A 13,778-nucleotide genomic window follows, 5' to 3' on the forward strand; every position below is an offset into this window, starting at 1 on the left:
CAATTTCAAAAGTGGCTATTATCCACACCCTTTCTTTTAGTTTTACAATAAATAGCTATTATGAAAAAAAACTGCAAATTGAAATGTTATTGCTCTGTAAATTCATACTGTACATTAAGATTTTAGATAATCTGAAATCTATTACTTAGCTGTCACTTATAATCTTAATATTTAATAAAACTTATTAAAGAGAATGTTTTCACTTATAGAGTATTGGTTACACAGAGTAAAAACACACTTTTATGTGAACTGATATAATAAAATAGATCAAGGGATCATATTGTTAAACTCTGCACATCCACTGCACTTAAAAAACAAAAGAATTATTGTAATTTTAGAAATGTTTATTTTAGAAACACACAAAACTAAAATAGATACTTTAGTCCAAGAGTCTACAGAGAAGAAACAGCGAACTACATGTTTATAGGTGAATATTTGCATGAATATCCTTGCCATGATTCTAAGACCTGGAACACCTGGAATAGAGAACATTACAGTTTGATTGGAAAAAAATATTTAAATTAAAAAAATTTTTACATATACAATATAAATAGATAAATAATATCACTTTTGGAACAAAAATAATCATAAAGATGAAAGAAAGTAGTGTATATCAAGCAAAACTATTTTTTTTTACTTTTGAGTCAAATTCCACACTGGAAAAAGACAGAAAAGCCTAAACTATAGTTTTGTACAAGTTGTTTAAGTGCTTTTAAAATTCATACAGGATGCAAATTCTGTCAATAAATCAAATCAAAATATGTTAATGAGCAGGTAAATGACAAAGCAAACTGAGCAGGTTTAGAAAGTTGACTCATATTTTTTGGCATCATCATGAAAACTCTGTGACTGACCGACACATCATTTCCAATGTCACAAGTAAGGCCTCAGTGTGTACTCCAGGACAGACTTTTAAATTCTCAGGGAGTTCCTTAAGAATATTTGGGAGTTTCAGCAAAGTCTTTATATTTTTACCATAAAGATCCAACAACCAGTCAGTATGAGCACTGGTGGTTTCCTTATAATTCTTACAAGCCATAAGCATTTCATTTAGATGAGTTAACCCTTTGAAAGCTAAGAGGAACTCTGAAGATAAATCAAAAATTGAACAAAAATTTAGCAACATCCTACTAAGTAAAAATGAGCCGAATTCAAGTTGCTGGTGGTAAAAATGTTTCTCTGTTTGTGCATGAAAGTTCTCCACTGTATCTTCTATTTTTGTGATAGCAAAGAGTTCTTCCTTGACTTGAGATGATAAAACATAATCCAAGGGCAGTTCCCCCTTAGAGTTCCTTTGCTGTAAGAGCACTGGGCCTGTAAAAAGAATGCAAAATGTTAAACCATTTTTATTTTGGCAGCTTAAGAGCTGTTTTCTCTATCCTTTTATCTAAAGCACCCAGGGCTCTGTTTACAATCATATTTTGTACTAATTCATGTTGACATTAACTGGCTATACATATTGACTGACTAAAGGTATGTTTAGAGAAACCAAAATTCTAGTCCATTGCCTAATGAGAATTGCCTAAGTAATATATATGATTATAATTTTAAAAAACTTTTATGAAACTTCATAAATTGTCATCTTGAAATAAAAATTTCAATGTTCCTAGAATACATTAACTAAAATATTCATCTTAAATTGTGTAAGAGTCTTAAAGTATCTCATAACAAGGGGAAAAGTAGCGCCCCTTCCATTGATGACAGGTGAGTGCAGCAGTGCAAAGGCTGCAAAACCTTGCACAAACACAGAATCTTTCATTATCATTGTTCATGTTCAATTTTTAGTATAGGTAACTGATGTTAAAAAAATAAAGTGTTAACTCTTCTGGGTCAAACTCAGATTTCATCCATCTATTCTAGCTAAACCCATCTTCTAACTGTCTACTTAGAAACCACTGGCAATAGAGTGTGTCCTCTACATAGTAAAGGATGATGAAGGAAGAGCAAAACAATAACTCCGTATTTGGTCACATAGTAAAGTACAGAAATATTTGTATATATGTCAGTCAACTCCTATAATTATTTATATACTTTGCCATAAAATAGGAAGTTTTTAGTATTAGCAGGCAATGAGGTCTTACTATATAATATAGATCATTTTGACACAGAAAGTGCATAGTTTATACCTACTAAAATTTTTAATGATGTGACCAGATATATGTGGGGGTCTATATAAAATATATTTCATATAAAAGATCAACCACTGATATGATTCATGTGTAAGTTATGAAAAAGAGAATTCTAAATCAGTATTAGGTTTCTTTTCATTATGCTGATATTTCAAAAAAAGTGCTACAAGTTACTCCTGTTAAAAGAAATTACATTGCCTGGCCAGTGTGGCTCAATGGTTGAGCATCAACCTATGAAGCAGGAGTTCATGATTGGATTCTTGGTCAGGGCACATGCCTGGGTTTTCAGGCTCGATCCCCAGTAGGGGGCATGCAGGAGGCAGTTGATCAATTTAATCATTGATGTTTCTATCTTTCTCTCCCTCTCCCTCTGTGAAATCAATAAAAACATATTTTAAAAAAATTACCAAAACATTGCAGACACACGAGATACCAAAAGTAAAGATTTTAGAGACACAAATAAACTCTTAAAGTTATTGCTCTCAAGACTGAGTGACTCACAATGAAAAAGTAATATAGTTATTAAAACGATGGTATCAAAGCATTTGACAAGTCCAAACTTAGAATATGACTAAAGCAAAGATAAGTCTGTATGACTGACAAAGGACCTTGATAAATGCAAGTACAAGTAGATTTCCTCTTAGGACAAGGGACTCATTTTAACCAAGGACCCTAGAAAAATTCACATTGGTTGGTATAATGCTGTTCTGAAGATTTGGACTTAATATAATAATGGCTGTTCTATCACTTAGAATATTTGAAGCAAGGCCAAATATTGGCTTGGGATGTCAGATACACGGTTGAATAGAAAAATAAAACACTTAGAAGATAGAACATTATGTTTCAATAAACATATAGTACTAAAAAATGTACTGAAAAATATATTTATTATAAAATGGTGCCAGTAAAACACACACATGAAGGCCTTTAGGGGGCAGGAGAAGACTATAAATAACCAAATATCTTAAGCTGCCAAGCTGTACAGCCTTTCTTAGAGAGAGATATAGTGTAAAAAGACATCAAAAGAAAATATGCTTTTTATTTTCATGCAGAATCAAATAGCTTTAATTATGAGAGAAAGAAATTTTAAATTTCAAGTTAAAATTAGTATTAAAAAACCCCCAGTACATTTATATAAATCTTTACTTTTGCATTGTAAGCTAGTCATCAGTTTTCCTTTGTTTTTCTTTTAAAATGCAAATCTGCTTTGAATATTTTGATGTAAAATTTATATTATTAAGTTTATATATAAGAAGATTGTCATTGAACAGGGGTGGGGTAATGAAAGCAAAGATAAAATATCAGCAGAAAAAGCAGTAGGTGAATATAAGCTCAAGTTGCCTCCATTACCAAATCCCTGCACAACATTTATTACCTTTTAAAAATCATCCTACTTTAACTTAATTGACTGCAAAATGTGAATGAAGATATTCTAGGATACTTTTTTTTTAAGAGTCTGTAAAGAAATGACTCATTAAAAAAATTGAGTTAGCAGTTATATATAGGAAATGAAACAAGAATGAAAAATCCAAGTAATCACAATTGAACATTTATATCCATTTATTAATAAGATTTCAGAAATGGCTATTTCACAAAGACATTACAAACTTTAAGTATGAGGATTAATTTAAAACAAACACACTCAATTAAAAATACATTTTCATACACAAACTTAAACAGGCTTAATTCTACAATAAATAAATAAATATTATGAAAAGGCTTTTAATTCCTTCTTAATAAAAGGTGCTCAGATTCTAGGAGACTTTTTTTCTTTATTTTTTCATTAATATAAAATAAAGCATCTTTCCTTACAGATCTTAAATATATAAAATGTTATCTACCTCTGAGAGATGAATAAAAAACTGGATAATTTATCAAAACCCGTTTAGCATAAATGCACTCACCCCCATGCTGGAGCAGCAGCTTGCCAATTTCTACATGTCCGTTTGACAGTGCATCATGCAAAGGAGTCACCCCGTCCACTTGAGTGAGCAGATCTACCTCTGGACAACGTTGCAAAATTTCCTGGACACACACTGTGTTGCCATAGTTACAGGCTTCATGCAAAGGCGTCCAGCCAGCATTGTCTACATTAAAAATCAAGACAAGTTTTAAAACAGCAAAAGTAGGACTTTAGGTAGTGAAGTAATGATACTCTACTTCTCTTGTCAGTGACACTTTCTAGGTGCTTCATATACAAATAGAATGCTCTGATAAAAATGCCTAGGGTGCAATCATATTTATAACTGTAAGGAAAATAAATTTAAATATATTAAAACAATTTTAGAACATTGATGTTGGGATCTGATCAAAATATGAACATCAAAAAATGTTTCTGCACTACTAGCTATAAATCAATTTATAATAAATTTCTTGGTTTTGCTATTGGTAATATTTTAAAGATATGTTAGGAAAATATACTTAAATTATTTTTCTTAACATTGACATTTAATTATTTAATATCACAAATATTAAGATATTGGATTAGATCACAAAGATTTAGAACTTACCTTTAACATTAATGTCTATTCCTGGCAAAGAGAGAAGAATAATCAATTTCTCCACTTGGTTATTTATGCAAGCTCTATGGAGGGCTGTTTCTCCTGCCATAAAATATTAATAGATTATTCCAGAGAAGACAAGATAGCAACTAAAGAAAATAATCAAAGGGCATGAACTAGGAGATCTGGCCCCATAACATAATTTATTGAGTATTCCTTTTCACTGGTTTAAACATCTCACATTAAATAAAGAGGGGGAGGGAGCCCCACCAATCCACAGAGCTTCTGTTCTATCAGCAATGCAGCAATGAAATTCTACTGCAAAAGATTTAACACAGGCATTGTCTCCCCATAGTTCAAGGTTTAAAGCTTCAATCCTGCTATAAAACCCCAAATGATCAGAGAACACCAAAAATACTGGGTTTTGTAGCAATAAAAGTTTAAAGTGCAATTGCCCTCTCTTAAATTTATTCATGAACCTACGTTAAATGTATGGCTCTTTTTAATACAGCATTTATAGCTTAATTCAAATGAATGTTTCTGGCTAAGCACGAGTGCCTCTACACACTCAAGAACTTCAAATCCATTAGATGGTTTGCTGCTTCTCAATAGGCTGTCTGGCTTGGCTACAGCAGCACAGAGAAGGAGAAATGGAGGAATCTTAATATAAACACACACACACACACACACACACACACACTAATAAAAAAATCCCTAGCACCATTTAAAGCCGAACAAGAGTGACAAATAGAATGGCAAAGTTTTTTCTAGGAGAAAAGCAATTAGTGCCTGCTGGTTAAAACAGTCTACATCTATCAATGCTATAACCAAGATTAGTAAGATATAAGTGATCTTTTGAAGTAAGAGGAATAAAAGAAAAACTTAAAAGTACTTAAAAAACAAATGAAATACTGAATCAAATTTTTTCTTGCTGTAAAGTACTAAGCACATTTTCAGTGTTCTGTTTTATAGACTATCTCTGTAACTTCTACCAAAACATTCTTTTACATGCACTGAAAAGCTTTTAAAGTTTTTCTCTACTACTTTTCAATTTTCTTTTCCCTCCCAGTTCCTTCTGCTGTTCAGCCTAGTCATTCATATTCATTTTACTTTCTGACACAATAAACAAAGAAAAAGGACACTGTTTTGTGATGTTAATACCTGAGTTTTCACTTAATACATTTTTTTTCACATTTTGAGCCAAATGAGCAGTTATTTTGAATTTTTGATATGCAATTATGAACTTATATCATGTTGAAAGGGTATAAGAGCTTCACTATTACAGTTTCCACTGCTGTCATAATGATGTTTGAATTAAAAAGACAATACTACACATAAGAGACTCAGAAGTTTACTTTGACCAAGAACAGACTTGTAAAAGGTAACTTATATTTGTGAGTTAGGAGATGCCTAAGTAAAAGAGGTGCTGGAGTGAATTATTACAACACTATTCTTGTTACTCCATCCTTTAAGTACTGAGGTTCCAGTATAGTTAGAACCAAAAGCCAAACACATTTCATAGTCTGGGCTCAATGCCTGGAAGAAAAGAGTCCATATGTTTAACACAGCTATGTAACATAGCCTAGTCCTCATTCTTTGTTCACAAAATGTCTAGGACTGAGAGAGATGAAGACTGAATTATACTTTCAAATCAAAAGACACTGATCCTAAGCAGCACAGGTTGAGAAAGAAAAAGTAAGGAGGGCAAGTCTGGGAAAACCAATGTGAGCTATATACACTGTGTTTTGTATTTGAGAGACAGGGGGAGAAAAGAAGGGAAGGAATACTCTATTATACTGGGTATTAAAAATTACTTTCTTCAAATAAATGACAGTTCCAAAAAATAATACTTTTCAGAAAATGTTTCCTGGACCTACTCTAACAGTTAAGTTCAGGTACTCGTCAGGGCCAGTGTACAAAACTTGCAAATACTGATTACAACCATGAAAAGTTCCTAGCATATATTATTTGAGACATTTGAAATACCTTTTAAATTAGTCTTGTGGAAATTCATTTTTTTTACTAAAGAGGGGCAATTCTCCTTAGAACAAGACAATTCTCCTTCTGACTTCTTTTTCCACCTTTTTAATGATGAGGAACATTTAGCAAGGTTCAGTTCTCTGAAAAGAAAGTAAGAAATGTAAAAGCCTTTTTTTTTTCACCAAGGCATGGCAGTATACATTAGATGGTGGGTATTTAAAAAAATCTGGCCCTCTTTTAATTTAAACCCTTTTATTCATTCAAATCTTTACTGCTTTCTATTTTTACATTTATTTCAACTGTACAGAAACAAATTTTATATATTAATTTTCATATTATTAACTTTGTACCCCAACTGCCCACTGAAAAGTTTATGAATATGAAATGTCATGTAGAGAAGAGACCAAATAAATGATATTTGGCAGAGAGAATAAAGCAAAATGCAAAAATTAAAATGCAGGCCTCTGCTCCCCATTCTTGGTTTAATATCTGATCCTATTCTCTTCTTCCTAAAAATATTTCTGGTTTTCTGAGTTTTATATAACAAACTTCTAGAGAAAAGTTTCTCATTTGGGAGGTAGCTATTATACCAATTCAAAGTATCTCACATGACCATATATTCTGAAATCCACCTTTATTATATGCGAGTAGTAAATTAAATCATAGGACAAAAATTGTGTGAAGCAATAATGTGATGAATAGTTTTATTTCTTTTGGAAAGCACTTAATCTTACAGAAAGAAAGCATGTGCCCTGAATTAAAGAAAGGGAAACTCTGGATCATGTGCATTTATAGGTATAAAACTGAGTTTCTGCTAATCAATATAATTCAGAAGATATCACAGATAATCATAAAATTCAAGGAATGTTTCAGAAAAGAGCTGTCTCTAAAACAAAGTATATTTGGCATATAAGCATTACACACCGTAACTCTGGTAGCCCTTCAACTTGTTTCCGTTTAGCACCATTCAGCATTAGCAAGGCCCTCTGAGATTCAAGACAAGGCCGCTGTTCTTTTTTCTTTAGTATCTGCATCTTCCCAATACCATGCACACCAGTTTTCCCCACAGCTGGCAAATATGAATATAACTGTTGAAAAAGAATAATATATTAGTTTATCCAGCACAAAGACCTGGGAAGCAGTAAAAATTACTTGATTCATTTCACCATATAATTTTGTTTATATTTTCTTGTCTTCATCACTATGGTTATCACCCAATCTAATTTGAGCATGCTAATAAGAAAGCTACGAGTTCCACATATGACGTACATAAAAAAAAAAATGCCTTCTTAAAAATAATTATTTTTTCAAATTCAATTGTAATGCTCATTTAGAAAAGTTCTTTTGATTAGTCTTATTCCCAACCTGTTATAATTCATTTGCATATTTTAAATATTTATGGTGTGTGTACAACTGGTATTTTGTCACTTCCATTTTAGTAATGTCTTCCTTCAACAGAAAACAAGTCTGGAATAAACAGAATAAAGAGTGCAAAAGTTGTTAAAGACAAGGATTGTTGCAAAAACAGATTTGCCCAATCTGACCAATTAAAAACAATGTTTCTCATTTGTTGAAGAAACTGCTGGAAATACTAGATATTAATGAGGTAAACCACTGCCAAGTGGTTTGTCTGGTGTGGCTCAGTTGGTTGAACGTTGTCCCATGTGCACCAAGAGATCTCTGATTCGATTCCCAGCCAGGACACATGCCTGAGTTGTGGGCTCAAACCCCAGTAGGGGGTGTGCAGGAGGTAGCCTACTGATATTTCACTGATGTTTCTCTCTTTCTCCCTATCCCTTCCTCTCTTTCTAAAATCAATGTCTAAAAGAAAAAAGCCAAGAAAAAACTGGAAAACACTTGGATCAAATATAGCTTACGTGTGTGTGTGTATATACAGAATAAACAGGAACCTTGGGAACCATTTGTAATTTTAAATACCATTAAATACTACATAGAATATTTTTCAGGTCTAGGTCTTCCTTTTTTTATTAAACTTATTGGGGTGATATTAGTTCATAAGATTATATGGTTCCAAGTGTACATTTCTATAATATGATCTGTATATTTCATAGCGTCCCCACCACCTAAAGTCGAATCAACTTCTGTCACTATATATGTGGTCCCCTTTACTCTTTACTACCCCCTCACCCTTTTCCCTCTGGTAATCCCATACTGTTGTCTGTGTCTATGAGTTTCAGTTTTATATCCCACATATGAGTGAAATCATATGGTTCTTAGCTTTTTCTGGCTGACTTATTTCGCTTATCATAATATTCTTAAGGTCTATCCATGTTGTCATAAATGACAGTAGTCTTTCCAAAAATAATAATCTTATGTGCTATGGCAAATGATTAGGACATGAAGATTCTTGTTGTTGTTTTTCTACTATCAATCCTTAATTACTCTCAAGTAATTAAACTCTCTATTCACTAATTACTCAATTATTACATACTCATATATAGATTTAAAGATTTATGACTAATATGCTATAATTATTAGAAACAACTAAGAATATTTTAATACTGAATTTACGGACTCACTTTTTGGAAATTAAAAGTGGTGCTTACCATTTTCTGAAGAGAGAGTGGCTCAGAAGAAATACTGATGGAACTTTGTAAACACAACTTTTTAAAAACTGCCTCTGCAACAAACATTTGAAGCCAAGAGGAGGAAAAGGAACAAATGAAAATCTCTAATTCCTGTGAAGAAAAGTCTGTAGAAAACAAGAGAAGTAAATATAGTTATTGCTACACCCAATAAAATTTCTTTCTATAGACTATCTCCTTCATAGATTTTATTCATGATTTCTACACCAGTAAAATTCACCCACATAATTTTAAACCATGAAAAATAGATAATATTCCTGTTCCTTGCCTTTGATGAGAAATTGTTTTATGGTAATGTTCTCACATTTGAAACAATCATTACTTTTTATTATTTTAAATAAAAGTCTTGAAATTATATATGTACATCTGAATAGACTGATGATATATGAATAGATAGACATGGGATTTATTACTATACTTTCCAATTAATGTTCAAGATCTCTTCCCACAACAGGGTTGCACCTTTGGAAAACCAGTACTTATTTTTTACATGGGTATAAGTGTATTTAATTTGCAGTGATCAATCTTGAGCTTATAGGAAGAAATAAATTATACCCCTTCCCCTGACAAAACCCATGAATCCTGACACTGCAGAGAAGGAGGAAAAACAGAAAAATGTAACACAGGAGAATGTATAAGGATTTCATAGAAGTTTGTGCCCACCCTACTATGGTAAGTGGGAGGAAAAGTATAAATTTTAAATGATAAAACAAAAACACCAAGAATCTCAAGTCTCTTCTTTTCAAATGCATAAAAGTACACATGACTCAAAGTGATAAAGAACTAGAGTGACTATTTCCCATGAAATTTATTTAATATGATGAGTTCTCTACTAATACTCTCTGTATAAGAGAATGGATAATACAGTGGAATGATAAAGAATTAGAAAGACCAATCAATAGGACACCAAAGAGCTAAAATTAAGCAAAAACAAACAAAATAAAAAAGTTGTAGAATATAATGAACAACATAAACTGATGAACAAAAACAGATCCAGAGACAGAGAAGCATCGATCAGACCTTCAAACCTCAGAGGGAAGGTAGGGGAGGGTGGGGGTAAGGGGGAGAGTTCAACCAAAGGACGTATATGCAAGCATATAAGCCTAACCAATGGACACAGACACCAGGGGGGTGAGAGCATGAGTGGGGGGGGGGGCAATGCGGAGATAAGAACACATATGTAATACCTTAATCAATAAAGAAAAAAAGTTGTGATATTATACAATAAGGCAGATTAAACTACAAACACTAGAAAAATATAGAATTAGAAAAAAGTCAATAAAATTAGCAAAATAAACATAATAGGTTAAAATACATTTTAAAAATTGGACAGAATGGCCAGATAGTTTTGATGTTCCAGCCAAGATGGTGGAGTAGGTAAATGTTGTACTTGCCTTTTTCCACCATCATGTCAAAATTACAGCTAAATTATAGATCCCTGAAAACCACCTGAAGACTAGCTGAACAGAAGACCTGTAGCTAAGGAAATACAGAAGTCATCACATGGAGACAGACAGGAGTAGGGGAGATCCAAAGGGGCTGGTCCTACACCCATGTGGGGCAGTAAAGAATTGGGTTTGCTGTGGCGGTGAAATAAGGGATGCCAGCCCCACATGGGACTCCCCAGCCTGGAGCACCAGGGCCTGGAGGAAGAATATCCAAAACATCTGGATGTGGAAATCAATAGCACTCCATCTGTGTGAGATGGAGGGCTGCTGTAGACCCAGGCTTCCTCTTAAACAGCCTGAGCACACTTGTTCACAAACACTCGCCCTAAGTTCCAGCAAAGGGTCAGCAGCTTGAAAAGCAAGGACCATGTTTTGTTTCATTCTTCCACTGCATTTGAAGTGTTTAGATCAATGACTGCTAGAGGGCCAATAAAAATATGTTAAATAAATGAAAGGAATAGAAACATTTTGACTGAGACAATTAGTAAATCATAAAATTTAATTTGCGGAAGAGGTTTGAAGTATGAAGAAGGATTAGAATAGAGATTTTAAAAAGGAGAAGAAGGTTTGGAAAAAATACTTATCAGCAAAAGATGATGATGATGTAGCCTAACAAAGGCAAAGAAAGCTTTATTAAAGTTATCTAAAGATGTGAAAAATATAGATTTTGATAATGTTTTCTTCCCACTGAAGAGAAAAAATAAGCTTAAATTAGAGATATGCAAACTATGTCTTGTTGCCTATTATTATGAATAAAGTTTTATTGGAACACAACCATGTTCATTTATGTATTCTGTATCACTGCTTCTTACTGTAACTGCAGAAGTGAGTAGCTGGGACAGAGACTATAGAGCAAGGGTGGGGAACATACAGCCCACGGGTTACAAATCATTTGGTCTGGCCCTGTCAAGGCATTAGGGGTGAGTTAATTAAATGTTTAACCAAATATAGCAGCTAATTTTTAAGTTGATGATTTTGTATGGCCCAAGAATGATGTTAAAAATATCCAAATGGCCCTTGGCAGAAAAAAGGTTCCCCATCCCTGCTGGAGAGTTTGTAAAGCCAAAACTATTTATTACCTGGTACTTTACAAAACACAGTTTGCCAATCCTTAGTTTAAGCCAATACATCAGAATTTTCAAGTAGGCATAAAAAAAGAAAATTCTGATCACTTGATCATAATATATAAAAAGAATAGAAGGAAACTCTGTTCAAAGTGTTTAGAAATAAACAATCCTCTATGTGGGATTGATGGACACTTATCTACTAAAATATCTTCTGCCTTAATTTTCCATAAAACAATTAACAACTAACAACAATTTTATTAAACTAAAATTAATTAAATAGATCTGAATCTGAGTAACTTCATAATATAAATTTTTTCCTTTTGGACTAGGAAAAACTAAAACATCCAGTATACCATAAATGAGAAAGATGGACCAATATCTTCAACTAGAAGTTATAGAGCAGCCAAATTATAACATCTTTACTAATGACTTAGGAAAAGTAAAAAATAGTAACTGAGCTGAAGAATAATACAAAGGAACATTTTTTTAAAAGAGGGAATATTCTCAGAGGAAAAAAAAGTGGTTCATCAAAATATCAAAATATTGACAAAAAGAACATTATTAGAACATCTTGTTCACTTTTTGGGACAAGTGTATTATTATTCTACCAGCTCTATAATAAACACTTTAATTGTCATGTTAGCAATGGCAATGTTAAAGTCTAATTTTAGCTTAAGTCAGTTACAGGCTCAAACTTGTTGGGTTTAAACTTGTCATGTGAAAATTGGGAATAACAGTGGATAACATCATCTTCCTTTAAAGTGAAGAGAAATTCAGAATATGAGTAAAAAAAAGCACTACAACTAATGTACCCCATTGATAGTAGAACCCTGTTAATATAAAGGTTCATTATTTCATGCTTTTGGCTAAAATATATTTCGCTAGATACTGGAAACAACACATATAACTATATTGTTGGTCTCTAAAGCCACTGCTAATCCTGTCCTGAGCTGCCAAAATCAAATAGGTTTCCACTGTGGAGTTAAAACAGGGAATCCCTTTAACTGAATGTTTAGGTGTCGTGCAAGCAAATACTGCCAGAATCCTGCTGTATTTAAAATGGGAAGGGAAAGAAAGGGGAAAAACTACCTAGTAGGAATGGTGGGAAAGAAATGATAAGAAAGGGTTCTGAAGGAAGATTGAATTTGAGCTACGAAATGTTAAAAAGTCATGCAACAAAGGACAGCTACTCCACAAAAGGAACAGTAATCACCCCTCAGCTCAATGAAACAGAAAGAAAAAAAAAGGAGATAAAATGCTTTAGATAAAAATCTTCTAACCTCAGTAGTGTAAGAAGAGACCTCACTTGCAGAGGGCATTATCGAATAAATCCTGAGCCCAGTTATAACCTGGATTCTTATTCTAGATTCTCTTTACAAAGTATTAAAGTGATTGACAACATATCCAAGAACTTTTTCTTTTATATAACACAAAGACACATTAAAACACATATAACAAAACAATATTTTACTTGGCAGTCTAAAATATTTTTAAGTATATACAAATCATCTTTTATATTTGAGGGCGAGAAAAAGCTCACTTGGTTTAAAATATGTTCATTTTAGGAATTTAGGATTACAAAAATAAAGATAAAAATACAGATAGACAGGAATAAAAGGATTCATAGCTCCCTAAACTGGCTTTGTAGTTTAGGAATATACATAAGGCCTTATATGGAAGCCTCCCTTATTCTGGAAACCCAAAAAAGTTAGGGAGAAATCTTTTATAAGGTGAGCACTAAAAATGAGTTTTGTCACCACACTGCTAAAATAATATTCTTCCCCCAACTTGTGTGAGAGAAAACCTTAAAGTAGATAATGGGAAAAAAGATTAAGAAATATATATATAAATCTATTCCTTCTATTTGCTTCATCCATGCTCATCTGTTAGATTATCATACTCAATGGGGCAAAAAATAGTAGCAGCTCTTTATGTTATAAATAGAGGCCTGATGCACGAAATTCATGCAAGGGGCTCAGCCCTTCAGCCCTGGCTTCGTCTGGAAGGTTGTCTGGATGGTCATTCCGCCATTTGGTCGATTTGCATA

At 32.9% G+C, this 13,778-nt stretch overlaps 1 protein-coding gene across 1 annotated transcript in view; it reads right to left on the reverse strand.

The window, feature by feature from the left end:
- Positions 1-485: 485 nt before the first annotated feature.
- SLF1 (SMC5-SMC6 complex localization factor 1) overlaps positions 486-13,778 on the reverse strand; it is a 67,286-nt gene continuing 53,993 nt past the window's right edge. Inside the window, exons 16-21 of the mRNA XM_006081213.3 lie at positions 9,178-9,323; positions 7,535-7,698; positions 6,617-6,750; positions 4,640-4,732; positions 4,034-4,216; positions 486-1,314 (exon numbers count right to left, since the gene is read on the reverse strand). Coding sequence (XP_006081275.1) covers positions 833-1,314; positions 4,034-4,216; positions 4,640-4,732; positions 6,617-6,750; positions 7,535-7,698; positions 9,178-9,323 — 1,202 coding nt within the window. The 3' untranslated portion in view covers positions 486-832. The remainder of the gene's footprint in view (positions 1,315-4,033; positions 4,217-4,639; positions 4,733-6,616; positions 6,751-7,534; positions 7,699-9,177; positions 9,324-13,778) is intronic.

The sequence above is a fragment of the Myotis lucifugus genome, unplaced genomic scaffold, assembly GCF_000147115.1.
Source record: "Myotis lucifugus unplaced genomic scaffold, Myoluc2.0 scaffold_0, whole genome shotgun sequence".
Classification (NCBI taxonomy): Eukaryota; Metazoa; Chordata; class Mammalia; order Chiroptera; family Vespertilionidae; genus Myotis; species Myotis lucifugus.